General features: G+C 35.2%; 3 protein-coding genes across 4 annotated transcripts; 1 reads left to right on the top strand and 2 right to left on the bottom strand.

Moving 5' to 3' along the window:
• Positions 1–626: 626 nt before the first annotated feature.
• Positions 627–2,844, bottom strand: LOC104894777 (hypothetical protein). The gene is made up of 4 exons (XM_010681093.4): positions 2,626–2,844; positions 1,954–2,173; positions 1,402–1,447; positions 627–922 (listed from the first exon to the last, which is right to left on the bottom strand). Exons 1-4 carry the CDS (start codon positions 2,750–2,752, stop codon positions 800–802), a joined length of 516 nt encoding a protein of 171 aa, XP_010679395.2. The 5' UTR covers positions 2,753–2,844; the 3' UTR covers positions 627–799.
• Positions 2,845–3,728: 884 nt separating this feature from the next.
• LOC104894778 (serine/threonine-protein kinase PBL36) lies at positions 3,729–11,506 on the bottom strand. The gene is made up of 8 exons (XM_010681094.4): positions 11,055–11,506; positions 8,087–8,449; positions 6,978–7,352; positions 6,475–6,684; positions 5,302–5,685; positions 4,924–5,167; positions 4,633–4,780; positions 3,729–4,537 (listed from the first exon to the last, which is right to left on the bottom strand). Exons 1-8 carry the CDS (start codon positions 11,086–11,088, stop codon positions 4,163–4,165), a joined length of 2,133 nt encoding a protein of 710 aa, XP_010679396.1. The 5' UTR covers positions 11,089–11,506; the 3' UTR covers positions 3,729–4,162.
• A 5,427-nt stretch (positions 11,507–16,933) lies between these two features.
• Positions 16,934–21,383, top strand: LOC104894779 (DEAD-box ATP-dependent RNA helicase 24). 2 transcript variants are annotated; one of them, XM_010681095.3, is made up of 5 exons: positions 16,936–17,695; positions 18,344–19,572; positions 20,307–20,346; positions 20,546–20,936; positions 21,219–21,383. In XM_010681095.3, exons 1-5 carry the CDS (start codon positions 17,095–17,097, stop codon positions 21,268–21,270), a joined length of 2,313 nt encoding a protein of 770 aa, XP_010679397.2. In that variant the 5' UTR covers positions 16,936–17,094; the 3' UTR covers positions 21,271–21,383. The 2 variants fall into 2 exon arrangements, with proteins under 2 accessions (XP_010679398.2, XP_010679397.2); XM_010681096.4 differs by lacking the exons at positions 20,307–20,346; positions 21,219–21,383 and having other exon boundaries at positions 16,934–17,695; positions 20,546–20,855.
• Positions 21,384–22,947: the final 1,564 nt, after the last annotated feature.

The following is a 22,947-nucleotide window of genomic DNA, read 5'->3' on the forward strand; positions in this document are numbered from 1 at the left end:
ATGATAAGTTATTGTGAATCTGGTCCATTCAAGTTTTTTTGAAGTTCTTATATACAGCACACCGTATTATTCATTCGTAGATCGTTGTTAATGTATATATGGGGTTAGTGATAAGCACAAATAGGATTATTGATAATATATTTATGAGATTGCTCATAATGTTTCACCATTTACCGTATGACGCGTTATACTGAAGATGATTTCGTATTATAATAGCGCACATATTTTAATTTTTAAAGGGGTAAAGAATCAACTTGTTTGTTTTATAAATTTTTTGTTCTTTATATCTTGGGAAAAGATAAGTTTAAGAAAAAATAAGTTCAAATAGGTTCAAATTAGATACTCCCTTCAAATATAATGGTGAGTAATAATGTAACCTTGTCTATTACTTGTTTATTACGAAACTAATTATTTTATCTCAAATAAAGAATTGAATAAATACCAAGTCACAAAATGAATTATTCACTAATAATCGTAATTAACCAAAGTTAATAATATCATAAGAGTTCGTTTGATGTATGCAAGTGCTTCTTATTGTATAATCGATGTAAATTAAGAAACAGTAATTGTAAAAAATGTAAAAACAATCTTATTTTTTACATGACGCAAATCATAATAGAGAGAAATAAACACCAAACGGTTATACATTATTTTTTTTAAGAAATTTTGTGACTGATGGCTCTTTTATAAAGCTCATCATAGTAACACTCACATTTACAAGAAGAAAATAATGGTTACATAGAATAACTAAATTTTTTAAAAATTTCAAAAGAAAAAATAATTACATGCTTGATCAAATTTACACTCTACCACCAAGCATCCTCCTTGCAGTTCCATAAACATCTTCAGCAGTAACATGGATTGCACCAGTGCAAAGCAATTGTGTTCCACTCACAATTATCATAATTACTTCCAAAGTCCTCTGGTGTTAAACAAAATTAATGCAAGTTTAATTAAGTTTATTGGATCATAAACATAATAATGAGCAGAAAAAACAAGCATATAACTAAAATATGTTATGTATGTTCAAGATAAATAGAAGATTTCTTATATAGTTGTGTCACATGTGGTAATATAATCCATCTCACGACTCCATTTATATTGGATAAGAATATTTTGGTAATTGGTGCTTTATTCTTTAGTAAACGCTTTCTCTATTTCCTAAAAATTGTAAGAGTTAACACCTTGCAGAATTACAATTTCGATAACTAATATCTTTAATCATTTAGACGTGATTTAATTAATATAATATCGGATTATAATAGTACGTAGATGGTAGATAACACAATAAAACAGGGTAGTATTTGTTAAGTTGTCCATGCAATATTTGTACCACTATATGTGAACTTTATCTTAAAGCTATGATGTAAATATAAAGGTAAAACTAGAAGAGTTACTCACCAAGTTAGAATCCGTATATCCAATATCAATTTCCTTAGAAGCCAATCTGCAAGAACAAAATCATGGTGATATACTCGTAAGTCGTAACTCGTAAGACTTGGCATGAGAAAAAAATATATACTCCCTCAGATCATATAAAAGATTGTTCGACGGACACATAACATAACATGTCATGTTTTATATGTGAAAATAGACACTATTTAAAAGACATAAATACTCCCGACTCATCACAAAAGACTTTCATCGCCGTTTATCATCGAGGGCATTCATGTCATTATCTGGATTGTTATGCACATAACTTTTACTTCCTCCGTTTCAAAATATAAGGCATTCACGCTTTACGGAAATTTGTTTTGACCACAAATGTCTCTCATAATATGATATAAAAAAATTATACATTAATTTTTTATATTTTTTTCCACGTAAATTGAGAGTAATAAACGGTCAAAATCCGACCTCAAATATCGTGCGTGCCTTATATTTTGAAACAGAGGGAGTAGCTGTTAAGAGAAATACATAAAGCATAGTAGTATAAAGCTATATAATTAGTACCCCATGGCAAGAAGTGTGAGAGCCCATGTCACCAAAGAAGAGGTAGAAGCAGCATACAAACTAGCAACAGTCCATTGCATTACATTAAGCATTCCAAGAAGCGACGTCGTTATGCCAATAACTCCAATTAGGAGAGAGAAAATGATGAAGAATCCAGTAGCCATGTTTCCCATTGGAAAATAGATTGGGAATATTCTTGCAGGAGTTTGTAGTATAGAAGCTGCAAAACCACCATAATATATATACACGTATTTTTAGTCTCGAAAAAAAGATATTGAACTTTTTAAAACAAACACTTCAACTGTTATAAAATGAATGAAACACTTCTCTCAAAAACTCTTACATAAAAGAACTACGCTATTATTGTATGGGACTAATCTATTGGATTAGCTACACAAAAACATTAATGTTGAGCAGCGTAAGTAAATAATATCGTGCAAGAGACAAAGTAATGTTATATAAAGGTGTTAGAAAAAAATGACGCTTCATAGATATAGAAAAAAGAAAATAATGATTCGATTTTCTTATCATATATATACACCCACGTAAATGGATATATGGATTGGTATAGAGATGAGACGAATGAGAATCATGTGGGAGCCCAATAGTTGGAGCTCCCACCTCCTAACCTTATGGTCGAGAGTTCGACTCTCATCATCATAGAAGTAATACCTTGTTCATGGGATTTTTCGATTCCATGATTTACAGCCCAAGCAGCAATTATCATAATAATGACATAGAGGACTAGATTGATAATCAAGAGTAGTAAAGCTGCTGATCTTGAGGTTTCTGAACCCATTAGTAACAATTATACTACTAAAATTAAAGAAATTAAGAATGAAAGAAGATATTATTCTTATTAGAACAATCAAATGATGAAATGAGATACAAATATTAGTAGGTGTATATATATGAAGTTTGGTTCTTTGCTTGAATAGTTTGGCATAGAAAGATGTATTTTTGAAAGGAAACAATAGCTGGATTGGAATAACATTTTGTTACATCAAATATGTTTAATGTTTTTACTAGCCCCACTTTGTGATAGATAATTGAATTCTTGTGTAAATGTTGCTTTAGGTTGAAGGAAAGGTTCTAAGAATTCCAACTTGTTGGCTTTCAGATTTTCCTTATGAAATGGCAAGGAATTTTTCTCTTGAATCTTCAACTTTGATACAAAATTTATGAAACAAGTAAAACTGTTAAGTGTAATTTCGACACCTGATTTGCCATGAATATATATTTAATATTTTAAAATGCATTAAAGTGTTCAATTCTTATGCTTTTCCATACTATAAACGACATGCAAATTTCGACACCTGATTTGCCATGGATGTAAATTTAATATTTTAAAATGTTCGATTCAATTGGCCATATAATCACCTCAAAAACCAAAAAAATATAGATTTGGTCATATGTTAATTAACATGGTATATTACACCCAAGAAAAGAATTGGTATATTCCCCTTTTTTTCGCTTAAAATGGTAACATCTGATTAGGAGTTATCTTTCAAAGTTGAAGCATTTACATCTCCACCATGCTAATGTAATTTTACTTTCATACTTTTAGTAAATGGAATGTAATTTTACTTTCATACTTTTGGTAAATGGCATCATTTGGATGACTAATATTTAACGTATGAATTCAGTAAATGGTTCCACAGATAGCAGCCTGCACTTCTGAATAGTTTACATGTAATGGTACATCATCTACCTACTTGTTCTCCGGCGACGTTCTACAAATCGGCAAAGATGATACTTTCCGGTAATCGAGCAAGAAATAGAAGCCTGCACATTTGACTTTATAATTGATGAATTCTGACAAGAGAAGGTAGATGTACAAGGATTTTATATTTTAACAAACAGGGTAAAAAGATGATCCCAGACAAGAGATAAGAGGATGAATCAGGTGAAGAAAAAAGGAAGGAATGCCCTTAACCCAGAAATTCATGTCGAACTAAATCGAAGGGTAAGCATATATATACATCATTTCACAGTGATGCAGCAACACCAAAAGCCCTCATCACTTCATCAGAAATATCACAATGGTTCTCTATTGTAGATGAGGGCATTGATCTCCAGCTAAACAAACCTCACCAATTAGTGATTTCATCCTCGGAAGCTTTGAACCCCGCCCAGGTGACTAACATGAGCCATTTCTTCAATTTCACACTCAAGAATGAAGGGAATGGACTACTAACTACCAACTCTTTCACCTGCCTTCATGAAGATCCTCAGAGAAAACTGCATTTCGAGAAATGTTTTCATCAAAGGTACTCAAACCAGAGTAAGGGCCAGATGAGAATATTGAGGAGGTCCCATCAGATTCAAAGGTGGTTGAGGACTGTCTAATATTTGGCCGTATGTTAGCAGAACCCATGGCAGCATCTTGATACTCGGTAACCCGTTGTACCATTTTAAGAGACTGCACCACCTCGCCCATTGTGGGCCGTTGATTCGCCTCGGGTGCAACACAAGCAGCTGCAATCGTGCAAACTCGTAAAAAATCTTCTTTGGGGTAATTGCCCTGAAGCTTCGAATCCACAAGCTCTTCCAAGCGATCCTTATCTCTCAAAATTGGCCTTGCCTGTAAATAACAGTTAAATCTAGTCATATTGTCTATTCTAGTCAAGATCAGCTTGGAAGTAACGACAGAGAGAACCATGTGGAAATACAACTTACCCAGGTAACAAGGTTCTCCTTGCCAGCTGACTGTGACATATCAACAGGTTTTTTTCCAGTCAGCAACTCCAACAAGACAACCCCATAGCTATAGACATCACTTTTAACAAGTAAATGACCAGTCATGGCATATTCAGGAGCTACATACCTGTTTGTATCAATTAAATGCATTTCAGAAACTACAATATTAAATGAGGAACTAATATGGTACATGCAACTATGCAAGTAACCAAAGATGAGGTTCCCTTAAAATAAAAAAATAAAAATAAAATAAAAAAGGCGAGGGCTGACCCAAATGTTCCCATAACTCGAGTAGACAGATAAGTTTGCCTGCCTTCAGGCGCCTGTTTGGCAAGGCCAAAATCAGCAACCTTAGCGTTGAAGTTGTTCTCAAGTAATATATTTGATGCCTTGAAGTCTCGGTGGATGACACATGGTTGTGAGTCTTCATGCAAGTATGCAAGTCCTCTAGCAGCATCCAGTGCAATCTTCATTCTCGTGTCCCAATCTAATGGACAATTAACGCCCAAAGGACCTGAAGTATAGGAGAGCTTTTTAGTTCAACAATTATGTTATAACACAACTCTACAAAAACAGGTTTCAGGCAGAAACTTCTACAAGTGACTTGGATTTAAAGCTATCAAATGCTTTTCATGTAATTGCAATTACCATGTAGCCATGCCTCCAGACTTCCGTTCGGGACAAGCTCATAACAAAGCAGATTTTGGGAAAATTCACGGCTGCTAAAGTAGCCCACAAGTTTGACAAGGTTACGGTGATGCAACCTGCTAAGCATCTCAACCTCAACCAGGAATTCCTTATCACCTTGAGGCCCACCATTTGTAAGCCTCTTGATTGCAACAGCTGTGCCGTCACTCAGAACACCTTTAAAAACTTTGCCAAACCCACCCTCCCCAAGTATGCTAGATTTTTCAAAGTTATTTGTTGCCTTCTTCAGTTCTTCATATGACAGAAATCTTGTACTGCTAGGGTGTGGAAGAGATCCTCCGGTAGGGGCTGCATCTGAAGTCCGTGGCCTTGATGCAGAATTCTCTACAGAAAATTGAAGAACAATCAAATAACACACCTAACTGAAACAAACCAGAGAAGGAAAAAAGGGGTTGTGGCACGAACGGTATTGTAGATACAAAAGATAGTGATACAGAAGATATGAGGGAACCAGAAAAAAAAAATTGGGGGGTGTTGGTGGAAATGAGCCTAAGAACATTAAAATCTGAGTTTCTGCCCCTGATACTATATAAAAGAGGTCAGGTACTTATAAGGCATTTTTTTCTCTACTGCAAAATCAGAATCCCTTCATAAAAACAAACTAATTCAAGGACAATATAGATGAAGACGAGACCATCATGATGAATGAAACAATGTTGCAAGAGGTGAAACGAATAAAAGTATAACAGATATGAACAGCAAAAAAAGAGAAAGAATTATAGATATGAACAAGAAAAGGAAAGAAAAATGTGACAGGAAGCTTTCCAAGGACGATGATGCTAATTCTCTAAGTCCACGTCTCTTTCTGACTATCGGCGTATTAAACTTCCTTACTTGATGCCTTATTACAAACTAAGGAGTCTAATACATCAACTTCATTCAAACCATCAACATCGAGACTCGAATATGAAATAACAGTCTCATAGACACTTATTGTCGAAGAAGAAGAAACAATGAAAGTTCAAGCTAGCTTCAGCAGACAAGATAAACAAGCCCATAGTGTGACCCTTTACTTTAAAACTTGAAAATTAGATATCGACTACTAAAGATCACACAAGGATCATAAAAAGGGATTTACTGCTAATGAGCATAAATTAGTGTTGCTACTCATACCTGGATCTTTAAAAGATGGTTTAGGCTTTTGGCGAGACGAGCAAGAACATATAACTAGCACAAAAATAATGGCAATGATAAGAAAGCCAGCCCCTATTCCGAGAACAATAACCAAGCTTGAGTTCTTCCCTTTATTAGTAGGAACTGATGTTGTTGAAGACGAAGCCTGATGAGAAGGTGCTTTCATTGGTGAAGCAGCAGATAAAGGCGCTGCATATCAAAGAAAAGACTAGTGTCATAAACATTCATATATTGAAGCCAATTACAATAACACAACAAAAGTCAAGGATATCCTAGATCCTAGTTCCTTAGATAAAAAATAAGACTCCTGCACAAATATATTCCAAGTTACACGCTGTCATCTCGAATTTTCAGAGCAAGTGTAAAATAACAAAACACAAATAACAGTAGGAAAGAACTAATATAAGCCTCAGGGGGAAAATATATCTCAACGAATTCAGGAGCCAAGCAGCCTGCAGCACAAGTCTTTGCAAAAGATTTACCTGGTGATGGAGCAGGAGGCTGATACCAGGTCACATTAAGAAGCTTGTAATCACCCACACCTGCTAATTTAGGAATGGAAACTTTATGCAACAAGAGCGAGGAGTTCATAGCAGATGCAGCATCAGCCGAGAAACTTATCCCAGTATGTGGAGTAACGTCCAATGAAATATTTAAGCTTGTCAAGGTAACCCAATAGAAGTTATTCATTTGCATCTGAGGAGCTCGGAGGCCCAGCCTTGAAGATAATTCGTCAAGGAAAAGACTCCAATTTGGATTTTCTGACACATTCAAAAGCAGAAGATCAACCTTAATTGGATAAACACAATGGCAGCTCGGGGTCTCTCGTTTCTGTACCATATCAGGTCCACAGCAGTCTGGAAAATAAAGAATACACACTAAAGTCACAACAGATGAAAAATATTGATAAACAAATGGAGTATATATTGTGTCACTTTGCTAGTTACACAGACTAGAAATGCTGTTAAAGAAATGCACAGATTCACAAATAAAAGATTTAACAAAGTCACAATTGTAGGCCTCACTTTACCTGATTTACTGAACTGAACTTATTTTTAGTGATTCTCTATTGTTTTCTCTTACACTTCACAATTCACTGATTTTTGCTGAATTAATTTTAGTAAACTGAACTTATTCTTACTTAATTGAACTTAAATTTACTATGTATTACTTTTTGCTTGTATTATTTAAGGTGAAATTGAAGATAATTATAAAATTAAGTAAAGGTGAACTGAACAAGGCCTTAGTCAAATTATGTCTTAACAATGCATAAAAAAGGAAGGTTAGTTGGCCCCAGCATGTGAAGCACATAATAGTGAGGGGCTGAGGGCACATACCTCACAAACACAAAGTGAAGTGCCCAAAAGAAGTGGGAAGCAAAACGGAAAGAAACGAGATAATGGCAGAGACAAGAATCGTGGAGACTAATATAAAACAGGGGGGGAAAAGCACAAGGTGGCTCACTTCATCCCATCCCTCATACTAACAACATGTACCATAAAAGGTTTCTTGTTTCCGTTTCCAACTCTTAAAATACTCATACCAAACATCTCTAAATGGTACATTAACTTCTAACGAAAAATACTCTTACTTGAAACTTCTGGAGTAACAAGTGGCACGGGTATTCTAGACTGTGGAGGGGCTGCTTCAGCCAAAAGAGGCAACCTACGGCCTTCAACTGGTGGTGCTGATTCGCCACTCTTCTTCGCCAATTCAGATGAACTAGAACCAACAGGAGGATGACTATTTGTTAGTGGTGGTGCATATGGAACCTGAACAGGTGCTGATGCAAGATACCGCCTTGATAATGGTGTCAAGTGTCTACCCTTCAGGCCAACAAGAAGTGGGTTGGCATTAGTAACAAGGATGGGAGTAGTGAAAGGAGATTCCGCATTGATGGGGAATGCTGTTGAACATGATACCAGCAGACATATCAAAAGCTTACTTGCCAATTCTGCAAAGTCAGAAGAAGTAAACAATCTATAAGTGAGAAGCAACGGTAAAAGGTCAACGAAGAACATAACACAATCTAGAACCACTAGGATAGCAAGATGAAGTCAGAAAGTGGCAAATGCTATAAGAGCCTCAATATACAAGAACGAAATGCAAGTTCTTACCATTTGAAGTAGTTTATTTAAATAATAACGTGTTTGAATAAATAGCAATGCAATTAGAGTAATGCATTTCACTCTAGAGATCCACAGATATTTAACATTCAGGATACATAATCTCTTCATGATCTTCAAGTGACTTCGCATCTAGTTAGATATATGTGAGACTAAATAATGATACTGTAAAACAAAAGCAACCTATAGTTGTTATAGCTAGTGATCTAGTTAAATGTAGAAATTGCACCTTTTTAAGTGTCAAACAAGCAAATGCTCCATACACTAGTTGGTTAAACATATATTGTCTTATACCAACATCTACAATCTAGTGATCTACATTATATGAGAACTGGGAATTGAATGGTTTTTGAAGACCTTAATTCAATGATCAAGAAATCACACAAAAAATAACTCTCATGCTAATACAAAATAAACTTTAAGCTACTGGCGTTTTTTGTAACAGCCTGTTCAGTAACCAGTAATAAATTGTGGAAATGGTAATGAATGTATATATAGATTTGTAATGTACTTCCTCTGTTTTTTATTACGTGACTTACTTCTGTCATATGGCAATGTCACGACAAGTGACTGATTTCACTTAATGGCGAAAAAAAATCCCCTTTTTTTTTACAAAAGGGCCATTACAAAATTGCTGTTTCTTTCATACTATTGGCCCTAACTTTCTCTCTCTAAGTTTCTTAAGAATTGTGTCATTTCTCTCTGAGTCACTTAATAATCAAAAGCAAGAAGTATATATGAGCAAGAAATTTGAAAAAAAAATAGAAGTCTTATGTCAATAGCTATGGTACTTCAACATCATCCCAAACATATGGGTTTCTTCATTAGTTACCATTTACTCTATACCACCTCTAAGACCACAATGGATGGTAATGGAATTTAAGAAGGATAGGATTTATTTGGGGATAGTCGAGCATTACCATGCACATTAGCAAGTAACTTTCTTCACATATTCATTGCTATTTGCCACTACCACCATCTATTACCGCCTATCTAAGTTGCTTAATGCCTTAATGTAATCATTGATCAAACATTATCAATGATATTAGCATACCATTTAATGCAAATTTTTAAAAGATAGAATTCGAAACACAAACCTAACTTCTTTTCCTAATTTCCTTACTTTTCAAACTTTCATTCTACTCGTTTCCTTTCTCTTCTTCCTCCTCCAAAGGTGGACATGCCTTACTTCCTACACAACACTAAAGCATTCCAGGATTTGTGCAACAAGTTCTCCAGTAGAAGACCTAAGTACACCACCTCACTTCCACTTCAAAACACATGCATACCAATTCAATAGTATGTCTTTAATTTATCCCATTATACATATACATGAAATTCATTTAATACTTCTTGATCATATGAAGAAGAAACAGTGCTACCCTAAATATGTAAGGGGGGAAAGGCAATAAACTACTCAAAAGTCCAATCCAAGCCACCGCGATGTATTCCCAACACAATGAAAACAAAAACTTTAGTAACCTTCCAGGCTTCCACTTTGAAAAAAAATCACTAAATGAAACATTAGCTATCAAATACAAGGTAAAGGAAATACTAGTTTCTATGTTACTCGGACTCTTCATCTTTGTATGAAGTACACGTGTCAGATTTTCATTACCCCCACATGGATATGAAAACTTCGATACTCTATTTTGGCACAAAATCATGGTATAAATCAATAAACAACAAGTCGGACACCTGGACATCTACCCATATTTGATACGAGTAACGTAGCCCAAGTAACATATCTATGTTGCTTGAATCCCAAAAACATCATAGACAAAATCATTCATAGCACAAGCTTCATAATTCCAATACCCTAAGTTCCAATTCCCATCGTTGCTACCATGATCCTTCACCTACCTTGCCAAAACGGTGTAGTACTCTTGAAAGACAGATAGGGTGTGATTGAAAATAGTAGAAAACCAAGGTAAAAGCTAGACTTATCCATATCAGACACCAAATTCTAGTCTCGACGCTTTCGACAAGCTGAAAAACATCCATAACAATAATGCCTTGTCTGTCTTATTGATCCCTCTATCACAATAGGCATACTAACACAATTTTACACCTAGCTTCAATTGCTTAAAAATTCCTCAAAATTTCAACATTTCCTACCTCATTATCATTAAATAAATCAATACAGTGTGTTCATCAATCCACTAATGCCCTAAAAATAGATTCACCAAACACAAAATATAATAATCACAAACTACTAATATTATAGAAAAATGAGGTAATCAACCTAAAATCCAATTAAAACCCTAACTAAAATAACACCCAGAATCAATTTCAGCTAACTACCCAACATTTCTCAAATTCACCGACAACAATCCAATTTTCAACAAATCAATAATTATAAAATAACAATCAATAATAAATTCCTAAAAAAGGGTACATAAATCAAATAAAACCCATAAATAAAAAAATTACCGAAGCTCAGAGAAAATCTTTTCATGGCCGACATAAATCAAACGAAGAGAACAAAAAGATGAGAGTGAAGGGTGTGTTTGGATCTGAGAAAGAGATCGTGAGGAGTATTAAAAAAAAGCTTGCAAGTAAAGCAAACTAAACCAAACAAGGCACTAATATTAGTAGTAGTAATACTATGAAGAAGAAGAAGAAGAGTAACAAACATTTGTTAGAGAAGTGAAAAGAAGGAAGTAAAAGAAGAAGAAAAGTGTGATTAGAGAAGAAGTTTGAAATGGATGGACGTTTCGAAACTTGGACGCCATTTTTGATAGATGTTTGAAAGAAAGAGGAGAGAGAATCGTGGGAAATGAAATCTGGGGAATTGAGGGAAAGTTCGAAGTTGAGGAGAGAGAAAAAGGAAGAGGTGAGGAATGAGGATGGGTGTGTGTTGGACTGTTGGGTTTGTGTACACTGTTTTTACTTTTTACTACTAGTTGAGATTTTATACCTGTTACTCTGTTAGGCTATTAGTCTGCACGACACATCAGCTCATAGATTATTCAGACTGGATACAAAACAATTCAGAAATAAATGGCCCAACAATATTATTGGGATGATTATTTGAACCCTGGGCAATATTTTGAAATTCGAGGTGGTACTTCGCTGAGAATTTTATGATTTTGTTGAATTTAATTTGCTGTTCGAAAAAAATTATTGTGTTGTTTTTTTTAGCATTTATTTTTTGGATAGTAGAAAAATTTTTTTTTTTTTGACAATGGGTAAAACAACAAAATAACCGAGAGAACTCAATTAGCTTTTCCTAGAAATTATTTATTAACTAGCAAAAACCAGAAACAACAATATCCTCTATGATACTTAGACAATCCACTATCCACACTCATATAGAGAACTCGAGTGGGCTAAGGTGAGCTATAATATGAGCTGTTGGATTGGCTTCTCTAACAATATCATCTATGATGATTGGACAACCTCATATCTACGCTTGTGTAGAGAACTCAAGTGGTATAAAGTGAGTCATAGTTTGAGTCGCTGGATTGACTTTTCTAACAACATGACTAAAAATAATAGACTTGAAATAGACATTAATTGATATTGTTTTTCTAACAATCGTACCCCAAGTAAGAGTCATTACATTATGAGTTTTGTTTCTTCAATTAAAAAAAGTTTGTGGTGCCTCGAAATAAGAATATGATACTCCTTTCTTTCTTATTTGATGTTTTTACGGGAAAAATTTATTGCGTTTGAAGAGATAAACTTTGATTGTGAGTTTTGATCGAAATATCTATGTAATAGAACATAATCGTATAGTTACTAGATAGATTCATCTCGGCGTGTAGTTTTATTTTGATCGAAATATATATGTAACTAAACATAATCATATAGTTACTAGATATATTTGTCTCAACATATAGTCTTATAATATTAAATCTGTTATAATTATTTATGATATGAATCTAAAAATATTGTTGCTCAAATATGTTCGTTGAAAATTGTACGAAAAACAAACAAGAACAATGATAAGGAACAAAGGGGTATTTGGAAAACAATTATAAGATCTTGAAGCCATTGTGAATTTGAATTGGAAGTAATGATAATTGATCCCTCGTGTTAATTATGATATGCAAAAACCTTGTCATTCCAATATACATGAATTAGCAAATTTCATGGAATGAATTTAAATGAGCTATATGCGTACTTTTAATATGCGAAAACTCTACAAATAATGGGTGGAGAATAGAGTCAAAGTACAAAGTATATAGAATAAAATTTAACGAATGGAGTATATAGTCATATATATGAAAAACTTGTTTGCACAATCAGCCAATAGTTATTTACCTATTAAATAAACATAAATATTTTTTTTGACCCTCTTTCGATAATCCGTAATAAGCTTAATTTCCTCTGCACTGTCACCGCACATAGCCACTCACCCAGAGTCTCAACAATCCCCAAACCCCCTTCTCAATATCTCCCAACCCCCATTAATATTAATTTTTTTTGCTTCCACTAAGATTTAAATTTTGATCTCCCATGTACGAGATAAAAAGTCATACCATTACACCCAAGAATCCTCGATAAATTAACATAAATATATAAAAAGTCATATTAGTGATGAAGTATAATTTAACTCAACAAGACTTCAAGACTCAAAAGTAAGTACTTTTTTTTGTTCCCTATAAATAATGGGTGAATTACCCAATAAAAGTGAAGTGTTTGCTGCCATTTTTTCTCAATCTTGCATATTATGGAGCATTTTTTCTTGAAAATATTCCATATTCTTTGTGCATTTTCTCCTACTTATGGTGGAAAATGACTAGTCCATGAACCTAACTCCTCAGAAGAGACAGGCAATATGTCACTTTCTTGCATTTCGTTGATACCAAACAAAAGAAATCTGTCTTTGACTACTATAATATAATCCTACTGATGGTCGTTGTAATAGTAGTATTTTATACTTCATGCCTTTTTTTATAGTTTACTAATTCTAGGATAGTAGTAAATTTTTCATTTGATTCCTAGTCTATTACATTGCTGAATTGACCGTTGACAGATTATTTTTCCTAGTTTTGTAAAACTAAAGTTAGCGTAAGTTTATCCATCATACTCAACTTCAAACTCTAAACTGTGTCATATCAACTTTTTCTTATGTTTGAATTTTTTTTTGACGATACATTACTTTTGAATTTTATAGACTCACTCGAGATTCATTATAATTCTATATTTTATCCCTCAGACTCTCCATATACTATGTTTTAAATTGATTTTACAAAAAAAAAAAAAGACAAATGTCAAATTTTAAGTACCTAGAAATTTAACTCCTTACATGCCATAGTCTTGGATGGAGTCTTTGATTATTAAACTCACTCCAAGACTTCCATCTTTTTCTTTCAACATTATTGCATAGTCTTTGCTCAAGACTCCTCTTAAAACTATCAATATTCATACCCTAAGTTGTTTATATTTTTTGCACAAATTATTATAGTAAACGGTCTAATTTTAATATAAAATTAGACAATTCAAGTCTACATTTTCTTAATAAGTTTATTCCATTTCTCTCAACCCTAACACTATTTCTTGGTATCTTGCACCATCCTAGCCGTCCATTATATTCTCATTCCTTTTGTTTCCCTTTGAATCTCGAATTACAACAAACAATTATTAAAAATAGTATGACAGTCTTACGAAATGGATTAAACTAGTTACTAAATGGATTAAATCAGCCACTAAATAAATTAAATAATGCTATTACTGAATATATTAAACTGGTCCGTAAATAGATTAAAATAGTCACTGAATAAATTAAAGTAGTCACTATTTTAAGAAAAATGTTCCATTCTCTCCTTAATATTAGGTTTGGGCTAAAGTAGACGGTTTTATTTAAGGAAAATATTAACATATAAATCACAAACGATGGTCTAAGTGAAATTTGTGATAAATGTCAAAGTGTAACGTGTAAAAAAATGGAGGAAGTACATAGATTTCCAACTTTTTATAGTTATCAAATTATGTCAATAAAATAATTCATTTTTTTAATCAATTATGTCAACTTTTTATAGTTAGCAAGGTATCGAGCACATGACTACTGAAATGAAAAAGTACGAGTTTAATCAATACACTAAAACTTTATTGTCTGATACACCTTATAAATATAAAGTATATGTTCCAATGAGGCTTGTTCCATTCAATATGTTTTAACTTATTTAAGGAAAATATAATTAAAGTAAGTTAAGGTTTGTTTCAATAAGTTTAGTTAAGTTTCAATAAACTTTAACACTTCTTAAATAAATTTATGTAAGTTTCAACAAGCTCAAATAAGTTTTAATAAGCTTAAATAAGTATAGATAAGGTACGATAAGTCAAAATAAGTTTAACGAGACATGACACGACAACACAACATGATCCGGACCAAAATAAAAAATTGGATTATTGTTGAGGATTTCCAACCAGTTTATTTAAATAGGCTAAATGACACGTATTACTAAATGGGGTGAGTTAGTGTTAAGATTTCTAATATGAATATGACAAGTTTGAACCCATTTAACACAAATGCTACATAAATATAGGATATTAATATACACAATTGATTTAAAATTACCAAAAAGTAGCTTAACACGACAACACAAAATAAATCGAGAATGAAAAAAGTAAATTAGTCTGAGATATATCAACATATTTAATTAATCAACACAACACGACACATTTATTAAATGGATTGGATTAGTATTAATGAGTTTTCTAATCCATTTATATATGTCACGAGTATGAACACGACACAAGCACGACCTTTTACCAGCTCTACTATGCAAACTCCTCACCAATGTACCACGAACCACCCACTTCAACCCGTTTAAACAAACAGGTTTTTCACCAGGTCCCCCTGAGTTTTCATGAAATGCATTAGGCACCCTCGTCGTTTGAAAAATGCACCAAATGCACCTGAGGTTTGACTGAATTGCATCAAATGCCATTAATGATGAACGTCGTTAGACCGACGTTAGTGCTTATTTACACAATCGCCCTAATGTTTTCTTTTTCCTCCCCTTTATTTCTCCTCCCTTCCTCATCCCCTTCCCCCCTCTTCCCTGCCACCCCTGAAATCCCCTCCCTTCAAAAATTTCAACATTTAGCTCAATCAATTTCTGCCTCCATTATCTCTCCTAAACAATTCATCTACCTCAACCAACTTTCACTTTCGATTCCTTTCTTGAAGGACCATCCTTCCCTTGCCAGCCCACCCCATGCATCCCATTCCTTCCCTCACCCCCATCCCATCCCCCTTCGTTCCTGCAATCCTCCACGTCCCTCCCCTCAGGAGCACAACCCAGTGTTTCGATCTTCCCCAATGTTGTTTCGATCTTCCCCAACTCACTAGCACCTACCATCACTGAGCCACCGTTACATATGTCGTTTTATGACGTCCCTAACAATCGTTGCGTTTAGCATCTTTGCAAACCAACTAGCGGAATCCACCAGCTAACTCCCTCTATGTTTCGCCGGCACGCCATCATCATCGACCACCACTATCGACTCGTCGACATCTCCACTCATCGACATCCGCACCCAGAATATCACCTTTTCCTTCTCCATCTAGTTTATATCTCTTTCGTTTCCTTTCTTTTCTTTTCTTGTTTCTTTTTCTTTCTGTTTTCTTTTTCTTTATTTTAATTTTTCGAAGGGGTGGGGGTTAAGGGTGATGGGTGGGGGAGGGGTGGTTTTCAAGGTTTATGGGTGGTTGGGCGAGGTGTGGGGAATGGGAGGTAGTGGTCTTGGGGGTTGGGTGGTGGAAGGCTGAGCGGGGGTGGTGGACAAAGAGGAGGGTAGGTCCGCAAGTGGAATGGTTGGAGATTTAATTAATTAGGTTTAACTAGAGATAATTAGATTTTAATTAACATTAATTATAATAAATAGGTTATTTTGGAGTAATTAGGTTGATTTACATTTGGTGCATTTTATCAAATTCACAAGAATATTTGGTGTATTTATGAAATAAGAGGGATATCGGGTGTATTTCGTGAAACCTTAGCGGCTCGTTTAGTTGGTCATAAATGGTGGTAATGAGAATGAATTTGTGTGTAAATATGTGAAAAATATCATTGTCCATTCCCATGGTAATGCTAATTTATCCTAAAATGTCCAATTTTCTTCTTGAATTTTCATTTCCATCCAATACCACCTTGTAGGTGGTAATGAGTGGTAATGAAAATTGCTTTCCCTTTGAGACAAAAACACAAGTTTAGGGGTGAGATTAGTTGCCCATAGAGAAATAATGTCTCCCCATGGAGATTTTAAGGGTATTTCCCTAATAAAATTACACTTAAAATTCATTCGCATTACCGCAATTTATTAACGACTACCAAACCGGATGGGGTTAAGTTGTGAAAAAACCACCGTTAAACAAAAATACAACCCGTCCGCCATATCCCAATTCTCCCACCTTTCCCCCCTCCTCCAATCCCCAATCCTCAAAAATTAGGGTTTTACTGATACAAAATCAAGCTTTTTCCACCATTAATTAAGCTCAACCTTTCAAAATTCAACCATGTCAAAACGCAAATTCGGCTTCGAAGGTTTCGGAATCAACCGTCAACAAACTTACAACTTCGAAGGATCTCAACCACAACCTCAACGTCTCTACATCCCTCCTTCTTCTTCTTCACGACCTCACGACCACTACGAAGACACCGATGTCGACAACATCGACTTCGACAACAACGTTAACGACAACAACAATAACATCTCCGACGTCGGAAACTCCGAAGAAATTGATCCTCTCGACGCTTTTATGGAGGGAATACACAAGGAAGTGAGTGAAGCTCCGCCACCTAAGCCGAAGGAGAAGCTTGACAAGTATAGAGATGATGATGATGATGAAGATGATCCAATGGAGAGTTTCTTGAGAGCTAAGAAAGATGTAGGGTTAGCTTTGGCGTCGGATGCTCTTCGAGCCGGGTACGATTCTGATGAGGAGGTTTACGCTGCAGCGAAGGCGGTTGATGCTGGGATGATTGAGTATGATTCTGATGATAATCCTGTGGTCATTGATAAGAAGAAGATTGAGCCTCTTATTGCTTTGGATCATACTGAGGTTGATTATGAGGTGTTTAATAAGGATTTTTATGAGGAGAAGCCTTCTATTTCTGGTATATTTTTTTAGTTTATCATCATTCTTACTAATGGAAACATATATATCATGAAGTAATAAAGTATATGATTGGTTTTACTTTTATATGTGAATGTGCAATTTTCAGTTTATGTCATTTTAGTGCAACTATGTAGGTTATATGATAGGATGTGCTGTTTGATATAAGCTGGTTGGGTTTTTATCTCTTTTTTTGTTTAAGGGGAAAGTGGCAATCAATTGGTTGCTCAAAGTTTTTGGTGAAGGAATCCCATTTTGTAATTAGAATTAGGATTAGAATTAAAATAAGAATTTATGATCTTTACTAGCTGAGTCGAAGACTATGCCAATTTTTTGAGGGAGGGTAGAATTTGGACCTAAGGTTTAAGTAGATGGAAAGTATTGGAGAAACCTTGAATTCTTTCTTATAGAGGAATGATGATTGAATATCTAGTATTCTAGTATCAATTCTTATCATGTAATACGTGACTGTCCGTCTTGGTGAAATCGAGTCATTTGCTATATTAGTATTGAGTTTTTTCTGAAGTTTAATTCAATATAGGAGGCCTAGGGGAAAATTGTTGGTGTTATGTATATAGCTATAATAAAGCTACATCTTGTCCCAATATGCTTGCATTGATGATACCCATCGGTTTTATATTTCTTCTAGGCATGAGTGAACAGGACGTCACAGACTATCGGAAGAGCTTGAGTATTCGTGTCTCTGGTTTTGAGGTTCCAAGGCCAGTTAAAACTTTTGACGATTGTGGTTTCCCTCCACCGCTGATGAGTGCAATCACAAAGCAAGGTTACGAGAAGCCTACCAACATACAATGCCAAGCTTTGCCAATAGTGCTCTCTGGGCATGATATTATTGGTATAGCAAAGACTGGTTCCGGAAAAACTGCTGCTTTTGTGCTTCCGATGATTGTGCATATAATGGACCAGCCTGAGCTTGAGAAAGGGGAAGGACCTATTGGAGTGATATGTGCACCTACCAGAGAATTAGCTCATCAGATATATCTGGAGACTAGAAAATTTGCGAAACCTTATGGGTTGCGCGTGTCTGCCGTCTATGGTGGGTTGTCCAAGCTCGATCAGTTCAAAGAACTCAAGGCAGGAGCGGAGATTGTTGTTGCTACCCCTGGTAGACTGATTGATTTGCTTAAAATGAAGGCATTGACAATGAAAAGAGCAACTTATCTGGTGCTTGATGAGGCAGATCGCATGTTTGACCTTGGTTTCGAGCCACAGATAAGGTCTATTGTTGGTCAGATTAGGCCGGACCGTCAGACTTTACTCTTTTCAGCCACAATGCCCCGAAAAGTTGAGAAGTTGGCAAGAGAAATTCTTTCAGATCCAGTGCGTGTTGCAGTGGGAGAGGTTGGCATGGCAAATGAGGACATAACTCAAATTGTTCAAGTTCTTCCATCTGATGCAGAGAAGCTACCCTGGCTCCTAGAAAAGCTGCAAGGAATGATTGATGAAGGTGATGTTTTGGTGTTTGCTTCAAAAAAAGCTGCTGTAGATGAACTTGAGTTGCAGCTTGCACAGAAAGGGTTCAAAGTTGCGTCTCTTCATGGAGATAAAGATCAGGCTTCTCGGATGGAGATACTGCAGAAATTTAAGGCTGGGACCTACCATGTTCTTATTGCTACTGATGTTGCTGCTCGAGGTCTTGATATCAAGTCGATTAAGTCAGTTGTCAACTTTGACATTGCAAAAGATATGGATATGCATGTGCATCGTATTGGTAGAACAGGTCGTGCTGGTGATAAAGACGGGGTTGCATACACTCTTATCACACATAAAGAGGCCAGGTTCGCTGGTGAAATGGTCAATAGTTTGATCGCTGCTGGTCAGAATGTGACCATGGAATTGATGGATCTTGCCATGAAGGTAATTTCCCTCTGTATTCTTGTTATTGTGTCTGTTATAATGCTCCAAATGTGATCTTTGATTGTTGAGCTTGAGGTACAATATGGTATTGATGTTAACCTGAAGGGTTTGTATCTTGTTGAGCGTTTGGTCATTAGTTGTGTGGTGTCATCTTTATTACTGGTTTGACTGATCAACTTGTTACAGGATTCTGCTTTATGCTGTATCTTGTAATTGCTCCATGGTATGTCTGTCAAAGATTAGTTGCACATTGTAGATTTTTGGAATTACGACATTCTAGGACTTTTTAAAGATGTAAAAAGACGGTTCTCTCTCTCTTTTTGTTTGGTGGTTACTTTGGAGCTCATATGTTAACTAGCTGCTCCATTGGTACCCCCAACTAATATATGTACCTGATTTACCTCTGTTATAACTTATAAGGTTAAGTTTTCTTTAGTTTTACTGTTGTCTTTTCCCTTTGGGCCATATTAGTAATCTTTACCTAGGGAGATTTTCTTAAATATGTGGAGCCAAGTGCCAACACAAAATTGTAGCTCTAGGTAGGTATATCAAGAATAGGACCAAAGGCCGGTACATCAAGAATAGGACCTAGGACTAGAATGCTGTTTTAGTGACGGTACTTTCTGCTTGTAAGGGGGTCTCTTCATCCTCCATTGTATTTTGGTATGGATATTTTAACTATTGCTTGTACGCGTCTGCTTTTTCTTGACTTCTACCTTATCAATCATGTTTAGGATGGAAGATTCAGGTCTAAACGTGATGCAAGGAAAGGAGGTATGACTTCTAAGGTTCTACCCAATTTGCGCGGTGGTCTTTCAATACTTGCTAATTTCAAGTTTTATGCCTGCTTTTTGAGTTCTCCCTGTTACACCATGGAAAACTTTTACAGCATCATGCAGATTGGTAATTTGGTATTGGTGATAATTATTTATTACTTTAATTTTTCTAAATGATGTTTCACGTGGTTATGCAGGTGGAAAGAAAGGAAAAGGAAGAGGTGGAGGTGGAGGAGGAGGGGGTCGAGGTGTACGTGGTGTGGATTTTGGTTTGGGTATTGGCTATAATACGGAATCCAACAATGCTTCCTTTCAGCCAGCTACTCGGACTGCTGCCGTTAATTCGCTTAGGACAGGTATGATGGCGCAGTTCAAGAGCAACTTTGTGGCTGCTTCATCTAGCTCTCAGAATCAGGCGACTAGCAATTCGAACACGTTTGTCAACAAGCGGCCATCATTATCAGGGTTCGTTGCGGGTGGTACTATTGGTGGGGATAATAGACCTCAATCAACCTCTCTGACAAATTACGCTCCAGCATCAGGAGGGAGTATTGGTGGTCAGAATTCTGACCAGAAGAGCAGTGAAAGGTGAGCTATTCTCTGATCCTCCTCATTCTTTTTCGGGTTCTATTTATCTATCATATTGAAATCCAATAATACCTTGAAAGAGTTGCTGATATACCCCTATATAAAGTTCCATTTATTCTCTTTCTTAGCTTGCACTCTTGAAACGAAAGGTTTGTGTAACGTCGCAAATGCAATTCTATTTTAGTTAAAATAGTAAGAATTGACGCTTTGGATGTCTCGGATTATATTGATGTGTTGCATATAGAACTCTTGCTGAACAATGTTTGTTTCTCAACATTGCAGTACAAGGGAGAGACCAAGAGAAAGGAGAAGGCCTTCAGGCTGGGATAGATAACAAAATCGAAGCTGTTCATTGTATCTTTTTTAGTACAAAAAAAAAATACCGTTTGTATCAACATATTTCGCGCTTATCATAATTTATAGTTATTATGAGCTTTCCTTTCCAAATTTTGCCTTTCATCTATTTTTTCGGCATCTGTATGTATGAACTATGAAATATGTTCTCTGCTCCATGGTGACAATGTGACGATAATGGGCGCATCAGATTCATTGAAGTGATGGGAATATTGAGCTCATCACTCTTTGAGCCACGAATCTCATTTGATGAGATGCTTGTCAAAAGATTCAACTTCAAATGAAAATTCTTGAAATTGAACAATATCTAGATAATATTTTTTTTTTATCCATATGAGCCATGAAGGCAGTACAAAGTATAAAGAAGATTTATTGTTCACAACACTTCAATCTTAACTACAAGGTCAAAACATTTTTGGCGGGCTTGATAATAACTAAAGTTGCTAAAAACCGTTACTTTCTCTATTGTTAGGTATCTAATTGTTAGATAGTTATTGCATCATTTGCAATGGTCAAGTTTCTATAAAGGGTGCATATGGCCTTCTTAAAAAATTTGGTCTAATAGAGCAAGTTTAACGGTTTAAGTGATATTGTTTGCTCTATTTCTTGTAGTTTTGCACAAATCCATCAATGAGACATTAATTGTTTTGTCTACTTGCTTCATTGTGTCAACACACTTACAAAATGAGCCATAGATGAGTGTGAATGTATAAGACAGTAAGAGTACTATACTATGTGCATGATAGTTCTAGGTGCATAAATGGTCAAACATATTAAATACATACTTCGAATTTTAAAACAAGTGAAACACTTATCTGATGAGAACTTATATATACTTTTTCCGTTACAAAATAATCTTACTACATTTGTCAAGATGCTTTTTTGAATATTAATATCTCTAATTGCATATAAGTAAAATTATAAAAAGTTATATTTAAATCCTCATATGGTGGTTCATGAATAATAACCAAATGCCAAATGGTGCAACTATTTCGAAACGGAGAAAGTATTAAGATATCGAAAATTTAGAATTAAGAATTTGCATCAAATATTTACACTTCCATATTTCCATGTTACAAAAACAAACCCCAAATCTCGGATTCAAAACAATCTTTCCACATTGTTTAATTTAAAATCAACTTATTAACTACCTTCCACAAAATGGAACAACTTAAATGACTATTTCACCCCTCAAATAAGGAATCAATTTAAACAAAATTAAAAAAAAAAAAAAAAAACTTCAAGCCAACAAAATCGTGTTCCAAAAAAAAAAAACAAAAAAATAATAATCAAAGAATCAACAAGGTAGCTTGAATCTGCAGAAAGGGCAAATAAGGATCCTTTCAAGCCACCGTATGATACAATCACTATGAAAAACATGCAAACAAGGTAATTTTATTACCTCTTCTCCTAGTTCAAATTTTTCCAAACATATAGAACAATCACTATTCTCATCAATCACTCTTTCTCTCTCCAAACTCTCCACCACCACTGACGGCGGCAATGGCGGCGGTATCTCCACCATCATCCGACGATTTTCTCTCTCTACTTCATTATTTCTCCTCCCTGATTCCATTCTCCGGCGAATCGCCTCCGCTATCGGTGGCGAGATTTCCTTCGCATCGAGTCGGACCAATACGTTGATTGATCCTCTATT

This window comes from Beta vulgaris, chromosome 5 (assembly GCF_026745355.1).
Source record: "Beta vulgaris subsp. vulgaris cultivar EL10 chromosome 5, EL10.2, whole genome shotgun sequence".
Classification (NCBI taxonomy): domain Eukaryota; kingdom Viridiplantae; phylum Streptophyta; class Magnoliopsida; order Caryophyllales; family Amaranthaceae; genus Beta; species Beta vulgaris.

What these genes read in the sequence shown, in the direction of transcription:
- LOC104894777 (XM_010681093.4), bottom strand. Translation starts at nt 2,752, where the DNA reads ATGGGTTCAGAAACCTCAAGATCAGCAGCTTTACTACTCTTGATTATC. An exon ending in CGAAAAATCCCATGAACAAG is followed by an intron (nt 2,174 to 2,625) that starts GTATTACTTCTA and finishes GTGGTTTTGCAG; the next exon opens with CTTCTATACTACAAACTCCT. An exon ending in CTCACACTTCTTGCCATGGG is followed by an intron (nt 1,448 to 1,953) that starts GTACTAATTATA and finishes TTGTTCTTGCAG; the next exon opens with ATTGGCTTCTAAGGAAATTG.
- LOC104894778 (XM_010681094.4), bottom strand. Translation starts at nt 11,088, where the DNA reads ATGTCGGCCATGAAAAGATTTTCTCTGAGCTTCG. An exon ending in GCCTCCTGCTCCATCACCAG is followed by an intron (nt 6,685 to 6,977) that starts GTAAATCTTTTG and finishes TTTGATATGCAG; the next exon opens with CGCCTTTATCTGCTGCTTCA. An exon ending in TCTGGAGGCATGGCTACATG is followed by an intron (nt 5,168 to 5,301) that starts GTAATTGCAATT and finishes CCTATACTTCAG; the next exon opens with GTCCTTTGGGCGTTAATTGT.
- LOC104894779 (XM_010681095.3), top strand. Translation starts at nt 17,095, where the DNA reads ATGTCAAAACGCAAATTCGGCTTCGAAGGTTTCGGAATCAACCGTCAA. An exon ending in GGAGAAGCCTTCTATTTCTG is followed by an intron (nt 17,696 to 18,343) that starts GTATATTTTTTT and finishes TATTTCTTCTAG; the next exon opens with GCATGAGTGAACAGGACGTC. An exon ending in GACCAGAAGAGCAGTGAAAG is followed by an intron (nt 20,937 to 21,218) that starts GTGAGCTATTCT and finishes TCAACATTGCAG; the next exon opens with TACAAGGGAGAGACCAAGAG.